The 19,345-nt window shown below is 29.2% G+C and overlaps 2 protein-coding genes across 2 annotated transcripts; one reads left to right on the plus strand and one right to left on the minus strand.

Moving 5' to 3' along the window:
• Positions 1–2,514: 2,514 nt before the first annotated feature.
• Positions 2,515–3,218, minus strand: ND-B18 (NADH dehydrogenase (ubiquinone) B18 subunit). The gene is made up of 2 exons (XM_065511297.1): positions 2,676–3,218; positions 2,515–2,612 (listed from the first exon to the last, which is right to left on the minus strand). The coding sequence occupies exon 1, from the start codon at positions 3,100–3,102 to the stop codon at positions 2,749–2,751; it is 354 nt and encodes a 117-aa protein (XP_065367369.1). The 5' UTR covers positions 3,103–3,218; the 3' UTR covers positions 2,515–2,612; positions 2,676–2,748.
• Positions 3,219–4,166: 948 nt separating this feature from the next.
• Positions 4,167–14,354, plus strand: Klp98A (kinesin-like protein 98A). The gene is made up of 12 exons (XM_065511255.1): positions 4,167–5,337; positions 8,241–8,455; positions 8,528–9,011; positions 9,069–9,483; positions 9,550–10,308; positions 10,379–10,552; positions 10,689–10,811; positions 11,117–11,230; positions 11,299–11,483; positions 12,715–13,622; positions 13,695–13,870; positions 13,941–14,354. Exons 1-12 carry the CDS (start codon positions 5,288–5,290, stop codon positions 14,181–14,183), a joined length of 3,846 nt encoding a protein of 1,281 aa, XP_065367327.1. The 5' UTR covers positions 4,167–5,287; the 3' UTR covers positions 14,184–14,354.
• Positions 14,355–19,345: the final 4,991 nt, after the last annotated feature.

The following is a 19,345-nucleotide window of genomic DNA, read 5'->3' on the forward strand; positions in this document are numbered from 1 at the left end:
TTTTATATGAAGTTTTTACGATTTGAAATTGGGGGGTCTATCAGCCAAAAAATCCCATAAGAATTACACAGGCATCAGCAAGTGAGCGGCTGATGTCAGCCAAATTGGCTGATGTCAGCCGGAACATGCTACCAATCTGGTAACATTTTATTATTTCTATTCTATTTTTTCTGCATTTAAATTTTTAAATTAACAAAAACACTTAAAATTAAACAATAGATAAGACCACGTCAGTGCGTGTGAATTTTCGTCAAAGCCCACCGCCCTTGTAAACAAACACCATAAAATGTTGCCCTCGAGATTGATTAATATTTGGCGTCATCTAACTGTACTGCGTTACGGTTCTTCGAAGTGTGCATAGGCCGCATGAAATCGTTACTCCCTAACGATTTTGGCTGATTGGCTGATAAGCTCTACGAAGCCTTAACTGCGTTTGGCTCTGAGCTAGAAGTCTAGCAAGCGGTTCGGGTGACTTTGTAACTTTTTAATGTATTTCTGGTATTACTAGCAGTTCCCCACAATTGGATTCAATATGTCCAAATTGGTTTCGATTTATAATCTTAAATTATTTTGAATACATGGTACCAAACAACTCATTTTGGTGGTGACCATAAAACTCAGGTGCTGAGTTCGGGAATTCCGGATTCCTATACGAAGGTATATGTCGATTGGCTGTTCCTGGACGAGCCGCTTCTTAGGCATATGACATAATTAGAGATGTCGTTATGTATTATTACAGGCGAAATAATTCTATAAACCTAAACAAATATTAAATTATAAATAAAGGCTTTCATTTTAAAGCAATATTTTAAGCCGCAATAAAAAAATATTTTATTTCAAAAAACCTGCACTAGCTTCCATCTGCTGGAGTTATATTTTGTTTAGTTACAGGATTATTTACTAAACTGACATTAAACTGCTGATTCAATTTGTTAGGCCAAAATTGTATTATTGGCAAAGCCGATGTCCGATAAACCTCTGAGAGTTTAGCCGAAGTCCTTCAATATAGAACATATGAATATTAACAGCAAAACTTTATAAACTTTTTCTTTATTTATTGAACTATTTCATATTTATTCGGGGTAGGCATAGAATCTAATAATTGTCGGAATCGGGTTTGAAAACGACAAAAAAGAGGTACATTTGACTTATGAAATCCGTTGTAATTTTATCTTTAATAGATACAGAATTTAATTCTAAATCAAATATAAAACTTTCGATTTCACGAGACAAAAGTACTTTTTCTGGATTATATGACAACCCCAATTGTGATAGATCTGGAACATATCTTTAATTTGATACCAAACACGAAGTGGGTAGAAAAGATAATATTTTTTCCAGCAAAGAAAACGGCATAAGCAAGGTTGACTACTGTTAACCCCACAAACTATTTCAGATCGACCCCCAAAATACCTGTATCTAAATAATAAAAATACCATTATTTCAATAATAAAGTTATCATTATTCTATAATAATTCGATTTGAAAGGATACCGTTTCGAATTACAATGTATTAGCACTAGTGAATGGTAAATCGATTAAGATTATGGTCGAAAATCGATTTTCAGGGTCTAAAAACGATTATTTCGTGATCGATTATATACTCCGATTTTTATGCTGAAATCGATTTTTGATAACGATTAATCGAAATAGAAATAAAATTCCGGAATTTTTAGAATTGTCTATGTTTTTTGCTTTCATTAAAATTTGCAATATATTAATCTTCAGCTGACATCGGCAAATATTCGCGGAGGACCTAATTTTTTAATGCGAAATTTTTTCAAACTTAAGAAATTTTTATAAAAATTTTTTCCATAAAATTGTTGTCAAATGTTCGCCGTTACGGTTTATAAAATGAGCACCTCAATATAAATGAGTTATAATACTCTTCCAAAATATGATTTTAATCCGTAATTATAGCGTATATGGGTCATTTGTTATAGTTCCCAAAAATGCAGGTCGTTTATTAAAACAATCGATTATTGGGTTCGATTAATCGAAATGAAAATGGTTGATCGAAAATTCGAAAATCAATTATTAGCTTATCATACCATTCACTAATTAGCACACAATTTCGAACATTTTCGTTTTCGAATTGAGTCACGCAGTAACCGCCCAGTTTGAAATTTATACAAACTGTAATAAGCAAGTTTTTAAATAGTATACTTTCTTCTAGGCTTTGCAAACAATGTAAATTTTCTAATTTTGTCGCCTTTTGGTGAATGCAATGATTTCCTTCACTGTTATTAGAACTTATGTTTGATAAAAAAAAACCTGATGCAAATTCTTCATTTCACAAAATTATGATTATAGATTGATTTGTTTCTGTTTGTCATATTCCGCAGAAAGTTAAACATGCATTAAAATCAACAAATATTTCTTTATCCATTAATAAAAGCAACAGATTTAAAATTTTTTTACCGTTCGTAAAAAGAACCGCTGCAAATTTAATCGGCAAATTTCAGTTTTTTAAAACCGGTCATCAGGTAGCATTCTAAAATATTTTAAACACAGATTTTTACGACTTATTATTAGGAATTTATTGTTAAACAATTTAAATTTTTTAACACTTCTTTATTGGCTTCTTAATTCTCGTATTTACGTAAAGAAAACCTGCAAATGAGAAAGCAATGCAAATTAATATAGTTGTTGTTTTATAGAAGTAAAAACTCATACTTTAAAGTCCCAGCTTCCAATAGAAAGAAATTGAACTAATTGCTGTGTACATATGTATGTTGTGGGTTTTACCTTAGGCAGCTGCTTCTGAACGCTTTTGACGTTCCAACAATCGTCTCTCACGTTCGAACTCCTTCATACGCAATACATAGTCCTCATATTCGCAGTTCATGTATTCATGTTTCTCATGATGACATTTGTACAACCATGGGAATACATCAGCACGGCAGGCACGATATTTCAACAATTTATCGGCACAATAATCACGATCAGCTAATGGCAGTTTGGCAGAAATCATTTCTTCTGTGCTCGCTTTCATGACACGTTCTTTGCGATTTGGTGCACCCATCAGAGGATCGAATGAGGGTACACAGTCGGGTCCTGGCATGGTGTCAGGATGAGCAGCACGTATTAATGCATTACCCATTTTTGTTATTGGAAATTTGCCTCAATTAAGAAATTTTTACAAAAAAATTCAATTTAATGAAGGCAAATTACGTAAATTTGCAGCTAAATGTTTGATGGTACACAAATGTCACATTGACAGCAAATTGCATACATATGTTTTTGACGTTTTGTGAAAAATGTAATAGATTAAAGAAAATCATTGGAGAATGGCATTCACGATTTAATGATTACAAAGGTACAAACGTAAATTTATTTTTCTATAAAATGTGAAATTAAATGTAATTCTTCAGGGAATAATAAAAAGTTCACTAGTAAAATAATATTTTGCTTATATTTTCTCGCTTTATTTAAACACTTTCTTTTTTTTAGAAATTGAAATACCAAACAATGATTACCAAATTGTTGACAATGTTGCCAAATTAGAGAATTTAGTAAAAAAATTTGAATGTTGTTACACCGAAAATTTTGTGAAAAAATACGAAAAAAATGTTTCAATCACAAGTGAAAAATACCACATTTAGTTTGTTTTAACGTATTTATCATTTCTTAATAATGTTAAAACAATATTTTATGCCGTAGTGAGATTAAATAAAATAATTATTTTGTATAAAATTATGAAAAAGTGGTTGTTATTAAAAGCACACTTTTACCTACATAATTAACCCTGTGCTACCATCTGCTAGTTATATTTACGTTTACACTGCATTATCTTCAAGAGTTGTATTTTTGTGTACTTTTCATACTACCATTTACAGCTACTGTGGATACTAAACTGACATTAAATATCCCCTTATCGGGGTTGGAAAAGTCGATACAGAGTGTATGTTTTTATTCAATTTGTTGTGCAAAAGTACCGTATAAGAATTATTAAGAATTCTATACAATTTTGTATTCATATAAATTATATTTTTAAATACATTTACACTTCCAACTTCATTGAACAATGTATCATATTATAGAGTTTTTGTATTTTTTATTTAATCAGGGGAATCAATTAATTAATGAAATTAATTATTTGGCTCTCAGTGTGTTAAATAAAGTACTATTTGAACATTTTTGTAACGCCGAAATATAAATACATATTTTCCAACTCTGGCCCTTATGATGTCAACATTAGTCAGTCATTAATCTTCAAAAGGAAGTAGTAGAGTGTTTGCAAGTGTTTACATTGTGTTTATATATTTCTCTACCGTTTCTTGTTATTTCTTCAATTTTTTATTTAACAATTTTTTTAATTTCTTAAACATATCAATCAAAACAAAAAGCTTTCAATGAAATCCTAAAAGATACAAATAAAAAACGCAATGAAATCCGAGAACATTTAATGGAAAGTTCAAAGTTATGGCGACGCCTCCTCATTAATGATTAATTTTGCAAAAGTGAAAAATAAACGAAAAAATAGAATTATAATTTGGGTGATACGTCATAGTAAAACACAAAAAGATAAAATGATTGCTAATAGACAAACAAGTATCTAGTATAGAATGGAGGAGAATAAAAAAAAATAGACCAACAATAAAATAAAAAAAAAGATGTGAAAACAATTTATTAAAATCATCATCATCATACATATAATGAATATAATAAAAATGTATACCATATTTAAAGAGAGAACTAAAAAAATTTAACCAAATTTCTTTCTATGCAGGCCAAAAAACTAAAAAAAATAAAAACTTGTTTTCATTTTTTTCCCATACGGAATGTACGAATGTATGTGTGCGTAATGTATAGACGTTACAGTTAAATTGAAGTGGTTGGTTTTTAGTTTCTTATTGTAATTTAGAGTTTAAGTGAAAGAAGTGAATGTGAGTGAAGTGGATGGATGGATTAAGTTCAAAATTTGTGAAAAATTATTATACCAATTATACAAGAAAAACATAACAACAAAAGAAGAGAAACACAGCCAACTACAGAAGACAAAGAAAACCAAATTATAAATAAGACCAACTAGGAAGTAACTAACTAATTTTTGTTGTTTTATTTTTGTTGTTGTTGGTCTTTTAATGAAGACTTCTTCGTTTTCAATTGTTTATGTTGGTTGGTTTTTGAACTTTGCATGTGTGTATTTATGTTTTGTTGTATTAAAAACACAACATATACACAGTCACAATAATCATCTTCGTCATCATTATCAAACTTAACGTAATCAACAAAAGAAAACAACAACAACTTTAACAAAAGCAACAACAAAAAACACTGGCAAGATGTCATCATCGATTAAAGTTGCTGTCAGGGTTCGTCCCTTTAACACAAGGTAAATAAAACTGACACAAAAACAAATTATTACAAATTGAAGAATGTATAGGAATTCAAAAATGTTTATTCAATAGGATTATGAAATCAATATAAAGATTTTATTTTTTTTTTTTGGAAAAAAATGTGTATAATGTACAATGCACAAATATGTAGGTACTTATGTACAAAATAAAAATAACATAAAATTACTACTGCCTGTTATTTTGGACGAACAAAATACAAATTCGTTTTTTTAAAAAAATGTTCAATTTACTAAATTATAAACTATTCCCCATAAGCATTAAATAGCTAAAAATTTAAAAACCTTCTTATTTTGTTAAAATTTGTTTAATTATGTTGTAAATTTCAATCATATTTGAAAAATTTTATTGTTTTGCAATCCAAAAAAATTTAGCTTGATAGGTATGTTTACTTTTTACTGGAACTTCAAATGTTTATAACATAAATTACAGCAATTATGCTAAAAGTATTTACAGACGACAATACTGTGTTTTAATGCTTTTCAAATTTAAAATATTTGGTCTCTTCAATCAATAAACTATTACTAATTATCACAAAATGTTTTTGTTTTTCAATACAAATTTAAAATTTATCTGTAAAAATTTTAGATTATTCGTAATAGGTTTTTTATTGACAGACCAATACCAATACAATATTTTTGTCTAGAAATCTTTTATTCACAATATTTTTATTGATGTTTTTCTGCCAATTTATTTTGAAACTCTAAAGGAATTTACAGACGACAATACTGAGTATTAATATTTGTCCAAAAATCAGTTATCATAGTACAATTTCATTCAAACTAGGGTTCTATAAGTCGATTGTGCGAACAATCGACCTTTGCAACGACGTATATAACGTCATAGTAAGTCGGACCTAAAATTTGTCAAAATCGGCAAAAAAAAAAATATATATTTTCTAACCCGAATTTTTTTACCAAAAAAAATTTTTATCATACAATTTTTTTTCATTAATAAATTTTAAATAAGAAATTTAGAAATCTTGGCATAAAATTTAAAAAACTAATTTTTTTAAAAAAAAAAATTTGAAATGAAAATTAAAGAAAAAAATTTGGTACTTAAAAATATTTAAAATTTTTATTTTAAAGTATAATTTTGGTAAGGGAGTATATGATTCGGCATAGCCGAAAGTTGTTTTTTGATATAACCGTACTTCAAATAGATGTCGTACAGTGCGATCGATCGGAAAAAAGTGGTAATAAATCTGAATATTCTAAACTACTATGTTCTCCGATTGCCAAATGATTTATGAAAAGAAAGAATCATATAGGAGGACATATGCTTTAAGGAAATGAAATTTGTAACCACCCTGTTAGAATACAAGTGAGACACATGGTGTCAAAATCGACATTGTTCTGCTTGTAACATGTACAAATATGAACAAATTCCAGTGAATAATACATTCTTATAAAGCAAGTGGAAAGGTAAAGAAATTTCTGATTTTTCACAAAGTTATATTTAAAATATATTTAAGTTAAAATTTTTAAATTTACGTTTTTTACTATGACTTTATTCATTGAAATCTGTTCATATTTTAGAAAGTTTTCGTTAAAAAAATGAAGTCCTGGGTGGCTTATATCGTGAAATCGAAACAAATTTCTAGTTATAGGTAGGTACCATAAGTAATCGCCATAACCATATGTTGCTTTACTTGAAGTAATACGTCTGATGAAATATAATTACAAGATTTTGAAGTATATATTATTCAACATTTTATTTTCGTTAAAAGTAGAACAGACTTTTTATACAATACATAATTTTAATTAATCCTACTTTCATTAAGTGTGGCATTAATTGATAAGTAAATCCTACTTTCATTAAGTGTGGCATTAATTGATAAGTAAATCAGGTTTGGTTGGTTACCGTAACAAAACAAACGGTCAAAAAGCATTGATAATAAAATTTTGGAAAGTGTCGGCAACTTTTAATGATACAAGCGTAAATCAAAATGTGAGTCAATGTTTGTTGCAATTGCGATTTTATAAAAAACACACATTTTTTAAAATCATGCTTAGTACTCCAAATGTATTTACTTCATTCCTTAAATAATTTATTGAATGATTAAATTTGCTTCAATTAACGATTTGGCTGATTTTTTTTTATTCGAGTCGAAGTTTTCAGGATATGGTTTTGTAAAGAAAAAAAAATTAAAAAATTTGGAAATTTTAAGTTTTTAATATATTGCCTCCTTTTCACTTCTCATTTTTCTTAATAAGAGAAATTTTTTGAGATAATTTTTTTTCATATGTTAGTTAGGTAAAATTTTTTTTCATATGTTTCTTTTTAATTATTTTTTTTTTAAATTTCTTCTTAGAAAAAACAAAAAAATTTTTTGGTGGTATTTTAGGTCATTACGAAAGTTTTCAGCGGGTACCTTATCAACATTTCAAAAAATTTAATTCTAACACTCTAATATACATATTTTTATTTTCTTTTTTAATTTTATGTAAAAATTTTTTTTTCTTGAGTGGAATTTGAATCATATTTGGCCCTTAGGGCTTGATTCTGAATAAATGAAATAAATAAAATAAATATAGTTTCAAAAACAAGTTTTTAAAGATATGTTCGAAAATTCTAAATATTCAAAGTATGTACTCTAAAAAGATTTAAAAAGAACAAAACAAACTTTAAACTAAATAAAACAATTTATTACTTTATACAATTTATAGGATAAAAAAGCTTGTCTCTATAAGAACATTATTTTAAGGACACAAAGAAACTATAACTAAATATCTACTGTCATACTTAAAACCTTTAAATTAAATAAAATTATTTAATATAAACAGTTTGGGTAATAAAAACGTAGGATTGATTTATTTATTATAAATGAAAAAAAGTATCAAGAACACCTATTATATATTTGCTTCATATGTATTTACAGGGAAATCGATATGGATGCTCAGTGTATAGTGGAGATGGAAAGTAAAAAAACTCGATTGCTCAAGCCAAAAGTACAATCAATGCGTGATATGTTGTTTCATGATTTTACATTCGATTACTCCTATTGGTCATATGACAAAAATGACAAACACTTTGCCACACAACAACAAGTCTACAGTGACTTGGGTACAGATGTAATCGATTGCGCCTTTGAAGGTCAGTAGGAAACAACTATATACAATAATTATCTTAAGAAAATGCTATTTACAAGTATTAATTTCTAATTAGGTTACAATGCCTGTGTGTTTGCTTATGGCCAAACCGGCTCCGGTAAAACGTTTACTATGATGGGCACCAGTGACAATCCTGGCCTTATACCACGCATTTGTTCGGAACTTTTTGCTCGCATGCGTGTTGGCCAGGAATCGGGTACCAGCTACAAAACTCATGCCAGTTATTTGGAAATTTATAATGAACGTGTTAAAGATTTGCTGGGGCCGCAGACAAATGGCCATGGCCTACGAGTAAGGGAACATCGCACTTTGGGTCCTTATGTGGAGAATTTATCGCAACATTCGGTAGCTGATTTTGAGGAAATACAAGAGTGTATAACGCGTGGCAATGTACAACGCACAACGGCCAGTACAAATATGAATGATACGAGCAGCAGAAGTCATGCCATATTCACCATAACATTCGTACAAGCGGGATTTATGAATGATATGCCAAGTGAAACAGTGTCCAAAATACATTTGGTGGATTTAGCGGGAAGGTAAGAGGAGAATCTAAATTATAAAACAAAATTTGTATTAATCAATTGTAAAAATAGTGAACGAGCCAATGCTACTGGCGCCACGGGACAACGTTTAAAAGAGGGCGCCCATATTAACAAGTCTTTGGTCACTTTGGGCAGCGTTATTTCGGCTTTAGCGGAGCAAAGCAATGCCACTGCCGCAAATACCACGGGTGGTAACTCAAAACGAGTTCTATATATACCCTATCGTGATTCCATACTAACCTGGTTGTTAAAAGATAGCTTGGGTGGCAATAGTAAAACTATTATGATTGCTGCTCTCTCGCCGGCCGATTGTAATTACAGTGAGACCTTGAGCACTTTGCGTTATGCCAATCGTGCTAAAAATATCATTAACAAACCCACAATCAACGAAGATCCTAATGTTAAACTCATACGTGAATTGCGTGATGAAATCAATAAACTTAAGGCCATGTTAAATGGAGATATTGTAAGTACTTATTGTAATATTAATTTGTGTAGTATATATGTAAATTGTTTTAACATTTCTTAACAGCATGCCCTGCAGCCTTCGCTCAAAATGTTGGAAGATTTGCAAAAGAAGGAGGCCCAAGAAAAACACCTTACCGAGGAGTGGACCGAAAAATGGAAAGAAGCTCAGTCTATATTGCAGGAACAAAAAAGTTTAGGTCTACGTAAATCGGGCGTGGGAGTAGTATTAGACTCTGAGATGCCTCATCTTATAGGCATACACAATGACATTACAACCGGTGTCACTCTGTACAGTTTAAAAGAGGGCGAAACCTTTATAGGTACCGATGAGTCCGAAATACCACCCGACATAGAGTTGATGGGTGATGGCATACGACCTCAACATTGTAGTATTGTGCTTAAAGATGGCATTTGCACTTTACATCCCAAACCATTGGCACAATGTTGGCTTAATGCCAATCTAATCGATGAACCCACAAATATTTCTCAGGGCGACATTATTCTATTGGGACGTACCAATATCTTTCGTTTCAATAATCCCACTGAAGCAGCTAGACTACGCAAAGAATATAGTCGTTCCCAACTGGATATGTCTAGATTATCATTGATTACTTCGTCTCGTGAAAATCTACTAACATCCAGTTTTTGTTTAGAAGATGATAATAATTCTTCTATGAGCAGTAGTTTGATTTCATCGCCTTTTAAACGCAGCGATAAACAATATTATCCCACAAAGCCCATGTCACGCGATGATCCCGAATTACAGGATGAAAATCGTAAAATTTTAGAGACCATAGAAAATGCTCTCAAGCAATTGAATATAGTAAGTGCACACATTTTAATGGAATATGTCTTTGCAAATAATTTAATTTGTTTATATAATTAATTTTCAGGAACGTGTTCAAATGCATGACCAGTATAAGATTAAGGTACAAAATTTAACCGAAGAACTTAAACGTTTGGAAAAAGAAGAGAAAAACAGTTTGGAGTTATTGCGTTGTCGCGAAGAGGAGCTTATGGCCAGAAAAGATATGTTGCTATGGGAGAAAAATAATGAAAAAGTACAGGTGAGTAATAAATATTTTATATTTTTTTGAGCAAAAATAAATCCAATGTAGTTTTATTTATTTAATACTTATTAAAATTATCTGTAAATGTTATTGTTTGGTGATTTATTCTTTTTATTGTCTTGTGTCGTTATAGACTGATATTGTGTGTAGACAGATCTCAGCTTTGCAAACCCAGCTCGACTCAAAAAAACGTGATTTTTCTGAGTATGTTGCCAAAGAGCTGCAAGAATTGCAAGATTGTGGCAAATTAGATGAGGTTTGTGTTGAATTAATTTTTATTATATTTAAGTATTTAAAAGTATATATACATAATTAAGCTAGACCTACTAATATAAGAAAATATAAAATGGTCATTCGAAAGATTTTTAAGAAAATTTTAAAAAACTGTTGAAGTTTTTTATAAAACTTCTTCTGTAACTGCAGTTCGAAATAAAGTTAATACAAATTAGTATTTTTAAAATATAAATCATCAGCTTAAAAGCAGTTGATAAATACATTTATGTTTAAGCGAAGGACCATAATATTAAAATACAATAACTTATTATTCTACTCTCCCTTTAGATTGACATCAAAGTGGATCCTTCCGTACCCTTGACAGATGATTTATTATTACTGGCAGCCGAATCATTGGACTTATTTGCCTCACAGTTTATTAAGGACACAGTTAAAAGAAATGTATGAAGATTTTATATATTTGTTTTTATATATATTTTTTTTAATTAAAACATATTTGAATTTTTCAGAACGAAGACATACATCGCTTAGATGAACAGGTGGCTGAAAAGGAACGTATCTTAAAGGCTAGCACCACAAAAATCGCACAAGTTGATGAAACTCTATTACAAATTGAAGAACAATTGGAAAAGTTGCGTTTGCAACGTCTACAGAAGGAAGCTGACAATGACGATTTACAAATGAAAAAAGAAAGGTGAGAGAAAGTATTTCAAAATTAATTTTCAAAAACGAAAATCGATTTTTTATTTTGACAAAAACTCAGTTTTTACACAAAAACTCAGTTTTAAGCAAAAAAAAAAAAAAATGTTTTTACACAAAAGGTAATTTTTACACAAAAACTCTATTTTTACACAAAATTTCGTTTTTACACAAAATCTTGATTTTTACACCAAAAATCAGTTTTTACACTGAAACTCAAGTTTTACACCAAAACTCAGTTTGTAGACTAAAACTCAAGTTTTATACAAAAACTCAGTTTTACACAACTCAGTTTTACACAAAAACTCAGTTTTACCCAAAAACTTTTTTCTACAAATAAACTTCGTTTTACACAAAATGTCAGATTTACGCCAAAACTCTATTTTTCACAAAATCTTGATTTTTACACCAAAACTCAAGTTTTTACATTAAAATTCACATTATACACATAAACTAAGTTTTTACACCAAAACTCAAGTTTTACACTAAAACCCAGTTTTACACAAAATCTAGATTTTTACGTTAAATCTCGACTTTTACACAAAAAACTCAGTTTTTACACCAAAACTGAGGTTTTACATTAAAACTCAGTTTTCTATTTTTCTCGCTTTTTACACCAAATCAAAGGTTTTTACATTAAAACGCACATTATACACTAAAACTCAGTTTTTACAAGTTTTACACTAATACTCACATTTTACACCAAAACTCAGTTTTTACACTAAAACCAACAATTTAAACTAAAACTCACATTTTACACCAAAATTCAGTTTTTACACCAAAACTCATATTTTACACTAAATTTCACATTTTACACAGAAACTCAGTTTTTACCCAAAAAACCAGGTTTTTACACTAAAACTTAATTTTTACACAAAAAGTCAGTTTAACGCTAAAAATCTATTTTATCAAAAAATCACTGTTTTAACACAAAATCCCGATTTTTACACCAAAACTTACATTTTAAACCAAAAACTCACATATTAAACAAAAACTCACATATTAAACAAAAACTCAGTTTTTACACAAAAACTCAGTTTTTACACTAAAACTCAGATTTTACACCAAAACTCTATTTTTACACAAAATCTCAATTTTTACACCAAAAACTCACATTTTACACAAAAACTTAAATTTTACGCCAAAACTCAGTTTTTACACTGAAACTCAATTTTTTTATTAAATTGTTTTTTCTTCATATTTTCCACAATTCAATTTTTTTCCAGCTTAAAACTTAGTCTAAATAGAAAATCCACAACCGACATGAATGTCCAGACCGAAAATGACATTTCTTCGAGAACTGATACATATGAAACCACCTGTGATACTTTTCATACAGCTCAAACGAATTGCTCTAATCTGAGTTCGCCGACTATAGCTGAAGACGAAATTACTCCTTTGAGTAGTTGTACACTGTCGTCGGGCGAAATCGAAGACGACGTTGATGACCTTAACGACAATGAAGATGATGACGACACAATTTCAGACGGCATACGCAAATCAAAATCATCGCCTTCCTCCTCAATGGCCACAAATACAGATACGCATTCGAGCTCAAAGGGTGGCAGCATCAGGAAAAATTTAAATGTTCCCAATGCTGTGATGAGTGATAGTGGTGTCTGTTTGGATACTGTTAAATCTTCCAATCCCAATCATTTGAACGACTTGACAACCTCTACTAACATGCCCCTAGATAATGATAATGTCTTACATGCTGCATGCAATTCGGATGACGAGACAGCTTCATGTTCGTCTTGTGAAATTAGTGCTAATTCCGATAGCATGCAACCCCATTGTCCCATGCACAGTTTACGACGTAAAATTGCTGCACAGAAAGCCTTAATTATGAAAAATCTCGAAATGAATGTCAACAAGGCCATGTTGGATGAACAAATTGCGGAATTGCAAGAGTTGCAAAAACGTTGTGTTAAAATTGAAAAGCACATGTTAGAAACGGGCCAACATACGGCTGATGAACATCAACTGTGTTGTCAGACGAATAACGAAGAACTGGAGTATGATAATGAAGAGGGTGTGGAGTCAGCGGCCCGCTATAGAGATATAACATCTTCAATGGATGGTTCTAGTTATATGCCGAATATGACACGTTCTTGGCCTTCGGTTAGAGATTTTTGTAAGTGGTTGTTGGTAACATGTTGTATGGGGAGTTACTTAAGTATGTATGTTATGTTGTGTATTGTTTTAGCTGAAACGGAACATGTTATTACCATACCTACCTTTGTGATACGTGGAGCTGGCAAACAGACACATTATGAATATGAGATTCGCATAATTTTGCCCGATGGTAAATTGAATATATTGCGTCGTTATAGCCGCTTCAGAGAGTTGCATATGAGTATGAAGAATATTTATGGAGCTAAGGTGTGTATGCTGAAATTTAAATACTCGTTGCAGATCGAGAATAACATTTTATCAAATCGCTTACTTTCAGATTGCAGCCCTACCATTTCCACGTCGTGAACTGTTCTCCTCGAATAGCGAGACAGTAGCTAAGCATCGCAGGCGTTTGCTTGAATTGTATTTGCGACGATTATTTGTAGTCTGCTCACGCATACCACAAAGTCCCATCTATGAAGGAGCCGGTGGGCCCGGCCTCACAAGAGCCTCCTTGGCTCAATTCTCCCCTTTCTTCAAGAAGGGCCTTTTCGAGAATGGCCGGCACGGGACGGGATAATAGTTACCCTACTGCTAAATTATCTCCTACCTACAGTGTGTCTTTTAATATATTTTTATTATTTATTAAGTTATATGTCACAATCATGATGATAATAATGATGATGATTAATTGTTACTCTTTACCTTAAAGGCGACCAACAGCAGAGTTTATCAAAATCAAAATGTGAGTATTTATTTAAGTTATAAGTAAGTTTTAGCAAGTTGAGTTTGATTCTTTATCCTTTATTTTCTAGCTAAAAAAAAATCATATAAAATTGTGTATTTGACAGGATGTTTTTTGATTGATTTATTTATTTGTAATTTAATTAATTTATTTTAAATGGCCTTCCATATTATAAGGAACAACCTTCTTAATTTATTTTATTTGTGCTTAATTTTTATTTTTGATTAACCTATTTACTACTTATTAATTACAAATTGTATAATGATTTCTTTTATTAAATACAATTTATTTTTAAAAAGTATACGAGTACAATATATCTATCTACATTCTATAATTTACTATATTTTTCTTAATTAGTTATTGTTGTTGTTAGATTTAAAACACAAAAACTGTTGATCAGTTTAACTGACAATTATAGAAATTTTTGTTAATATTTGTTTAATAATCTTTTCGACAATAATTTCGATTAGTTGCAAATTTAAAGTTTATTTAAAATGAAATGAAAAAGTTTGTGTTGGAAAATATTTTCTTAAGTTTGTAGAAAATTTCAAGTTTATTATGGTTTTTTAAGAAATTATTCAATTAAATGGTTATGAAAAATAGATTTGAATTAAAACATCTATTCAATTTTAAGCTTACAAATCAAAACAAGTGAAATATTTCAGATATTTTCTATATATTTATATAAGGGATTTCAAATATGAATTACAATTCGCATTATAATTAAAATTTCTTATTGAAAAACATGTTAAATTATCTAGAAACTATTAAAAATCTTTTGAAATCTCTTAATTAAATAACCGGTTTATTTTTTATTTAAGTATAAGTTTCATTTTAATGATTTTGAAATCTGTTAACTTATGACAAACATTCCACATATCGTTTGCAAAATCATATGCAATTTTAGTAAAAATCGAACAAAAACAACAAATAATAGTTTTTGAGAACTTTTTCGAATGTAAAAAGATCTTTAAAGACAATATGAAACAATTAATCAAAATTATAACATGTTTTTTTCTAATATAACAATAATTTACTAACTCCAAACTTATTAGCTTCGTTAAGTGTATTCAAAATATATGATAAATAAGAACTTAATTTTATATGGGGTATTCATAATGATCTAAAACAAAGAACAAATTTTATTAACACAAAATATTTTATTTAAAAGAAATGTGTTCATTAACAAGAAATGTGAACAAATTGTTAGAAATTTATACTCAAATTTAAATCAGATCCGCACAAAGCTAAAAGAAAAATAATTAGGCTCAATTACTCTACGTCTATACTTGATAAATTTTTGTCATGATGTTCTGTCAAATTGCTCACTAAAGTTTCATTGGTTTCAACGTACGAGAGATGGTTTGCGCGGTTCAGAAGTGGTGATTTTGACACGGAAGACAAAGATCGCCCAGGCCAAAAAAAAAAGTTTGAAGACCAATAATTGGAGGCACGAATATTGTTGTCAAACTCAACAAGAGCTTGCAAATTCATTGAGAGCTACACAATCAGCAATTTCAAAACATTAGCGAGCTGCTGGATTCATCCAAAAGAAGGGAAATTGACTACCATACGAATTGAAGCCGAGTGATATTGAAAGAGATATAGAAATGATGCTTGAAAGCTATTAAGGAAACAAGAAATCATTACTTGCGATGAAAAATGGATCCATTTCGATAACCCTAAGAGATTGTATGTAAAGCCAGGCCAACCAGCAGAATCGACACCAAAGCCAAATATCCATGGCGCTAAGATAATGCTCGGTATTTGGTGGCTGCAAAAAGGTCCTATCTATTATGAACTGATGAAAGCTGGACTGATCATTACAGGGAACCTGTACCGAATCATTACAATGGCCAATTTTTTTTTTAAACAAACACAAACAGATTTTTGCTTGTTGGCAGATATACCTAAAGTCTCTGGCGGGAATCGAACCCGCAACCATCAGATTGATAGCCCAACACACTAGTTTATCGGGGCACCCATAATAGAAATATTTTCTCTACTTAAAAATTACATCTAAATATCGAAAATTTACAGCATCGAAAATGTGGATTATATGCAGTAAAAGTGACATGCTAATGTTAAATTCATAGCTTTTTCATCTGGTGATTTAATAACATATTTTTCATATATATGAGACTATGTTATGTTGATTATGTTTGACATTAACAGCCAATACTTTTTAATAATATTTCAACTTCAAATTATTAAAATTTTAGAAGACCTATTTTTTTTATCGCTGTCATGTGCGGCTCTTAATGTGAATACCCATATTATAAGAAAATCATTAAAAGAATATCACTTTAAGACAGAAATATTAGTAAATTCATAAATATTACTACTAAAACCTAAAAACTATTATAAAATTTATTGCATATATTTTACGATTTCCAACATTTTAAGACATTAATATAGAAAAACAAACTAATTTAACCAATAAAAACCTCTATAGAAAAAATCCCATATACCAACTATATTTATAACTAAACAAAATTTATATATTTATTTCTTAATATATACTATATATACTACCGATCTGTTGTTATTGTAACTATATGTATTCCAATAGTCTAAAATTAATTCTAACATTGTAGATAAATTATTAATGTCTGTCTATTAAGGTATATTCACTAGCAGTTTTATTTATCAAACATCGTACTCGAAATTGAATTGCTTAAAGTTTGATAAAATTTAAAAAAAAAATCCTCTGATATGTAAAACTGTTTTGATATTACCTTAAAACTATATAAATAAACAAATAATACGTAAAATATTCTCGTAACATTCAAAAAACATTTGACAATAGTAAAACACTTACATATTATTATGTATTATCATGTACTATTATTATTATTATTTTATTAGTTTAATATTTAGTTTTTTCCAATTGAATTTTATTTAAATGTAAATAGAAACTATAGACCACTGAGCAAATAGGTAGGAAGAAAGTTTAGCAGTAGATGAAACTTTTTTTTCTTACAATATACTAATTTTTCGTTTTCCATAATTTTAAGTAACTTAAATAGTTAGTTCATAGTTAGTTTATTGTTATTTTTATATACATACAGTTGAAAATTTTATTTTTTTTACAATAAACAAAAAAAAAAAACAAAATCTTTAGCATATGTATATGTAGTTTAAATTATATAAGTAGTATAGGAGTAATTATCAAATGTGATACACAAATTACAATCCATTAACTATTAACGAAAGCCAGTAATAAATTTAATTAAACAAATGTTATATTATTGTAATACATACTATACTAAACTAACAAATTACATATAATATAATGAAACTGCTTGTTTTCCATCTAACAAACAATATTAGAAAATTTGTTTAATAAAATTAGGCCTAATAAACGAACGAATGAACGAAATAATTAATAAATTTAATTTAAAAAACAAATTGTTCACAATGGCTGTCGCTTTAAGTTTTATCTTATAATAACTTATTTTTTTTTTAAACAAGTATTACTTTAATTATTAAATTTGGTTTCAAAGGGTTTATCTTTTACAATATATTTGTTAATTATTAGCTATAATAGTTTGAGTCTAATTACAATATGAAATCGTTTCATATAGCAATTATGTAAGCTTCAACATAATATTAAGTACAATTTGGCACTACCATTTTATTTAACAATTTTACTTCAATTCGATACATATTTACTGTGCAATATATAATGAAATTATTAAATTTATCTAACAAACAAAACAAAAACATCTTGTATGTATAAAATTATCTTTAAAAACAATAATTCTTTTGTATCAAATTCCCTAAACACTGTGTAAAAAAGTGTATGATGAATTTGTATGTCCTTAATAATATTTAAGTTAAAATAATACAAGTATAACAAAATTAAAAATTCTATTATTTTTAAGTTGTTTTTACTAATAAAAAAAAGAACGTTTCATTTTTGATAAAAGTAATTGCCTGAAAGTGTTTGTTTTAATTATTTACATAATAATATTTAAGATATAAAAAAGGTATGTCATTTCTGTTCTGCATGCAAAGTTTATATTTTATACCCTTCCATTTATAATTTAAAATTTTTCATTTGCGACCCCATAAATTACGGGTTCGTTTCCTCAATATTCCTGGTTCGTTTACTATTTAAAACCGTGGAAACCGGCCAACAAATGACTGAAATAACGACGATTACCTCGATTTTTTACCTATATACAATTTTTACCAAGAATGTTTTTCATCAACATTTTGCTCTTTTTATACCTTTCACCATGAGTGGCAAGGAAAGTTTGTCATTACATTTGTAGTTTATACATTTTTCATTTATGACCCCACGAAGTGTATATTTTCTGGATCGTTATATATAGTGGAGTCGATATAGCCAAGTTTGTCTGTCCTTATGTATGTTGAAATCAACTTTCCGTAGTCCCAAAATAACTTATATCCCTGATTCATACATCAATATATCCGCTAGACCCGGTTCGGTTGCTATTTAAAATCTAGAGAATCGACCAATAAATGGCAGAGATGTAAGCCACAAAAAACCATGACAACCTCGAATTTTTACCTATTGTTGATCTATATCTGGATTACAGAGTCATTATTATAGACAATATGGATATCTAATGATGAATATTTCAAAGAACTTTACTAATGGGTCAAAAACGGGGAAAATATTTTGTAGCCCGAATTTTTTGTCAACAAAAAAAGTTTTGTAAATTTAAAAAAAAAAAATTTAAAATGTTTGGCATACATACATTTTTTTTCACTAAAAAATACAATAAAAACTGAAATAAATAATTTGAATTTTTTTTTTTAATTTTAAAGATTTGTAAGATTCGGCACAGCCGAATATAGCCATATTACTTGTTATACCCTTCACCTTCGTGAGAAGGGTATATATAAGTTTGTCATTCCGTTTGTAATTTCTACATTTTTCATTTCCGACCCTATAAAGTATATATATTCTGGATCCTTATAGATAGCGGAGTCGATTAAGCCATGTCTGTCTGTCCGTCTGTTAG

This window comes from Calliphora vicina, chromosome 5, assembly GCF_958450345.1.
Source record: "Calliphora vicina chromosome 5, idCalVici1.1, whole genome shotgun sequence".
Taxonomy (NCBI): domain Eukaryota; kingdom Metazoa; phylum Arthropoda; class Insecta; order Diptera; family Calliphoridae; genus Calliphora; species Calliphora vicina.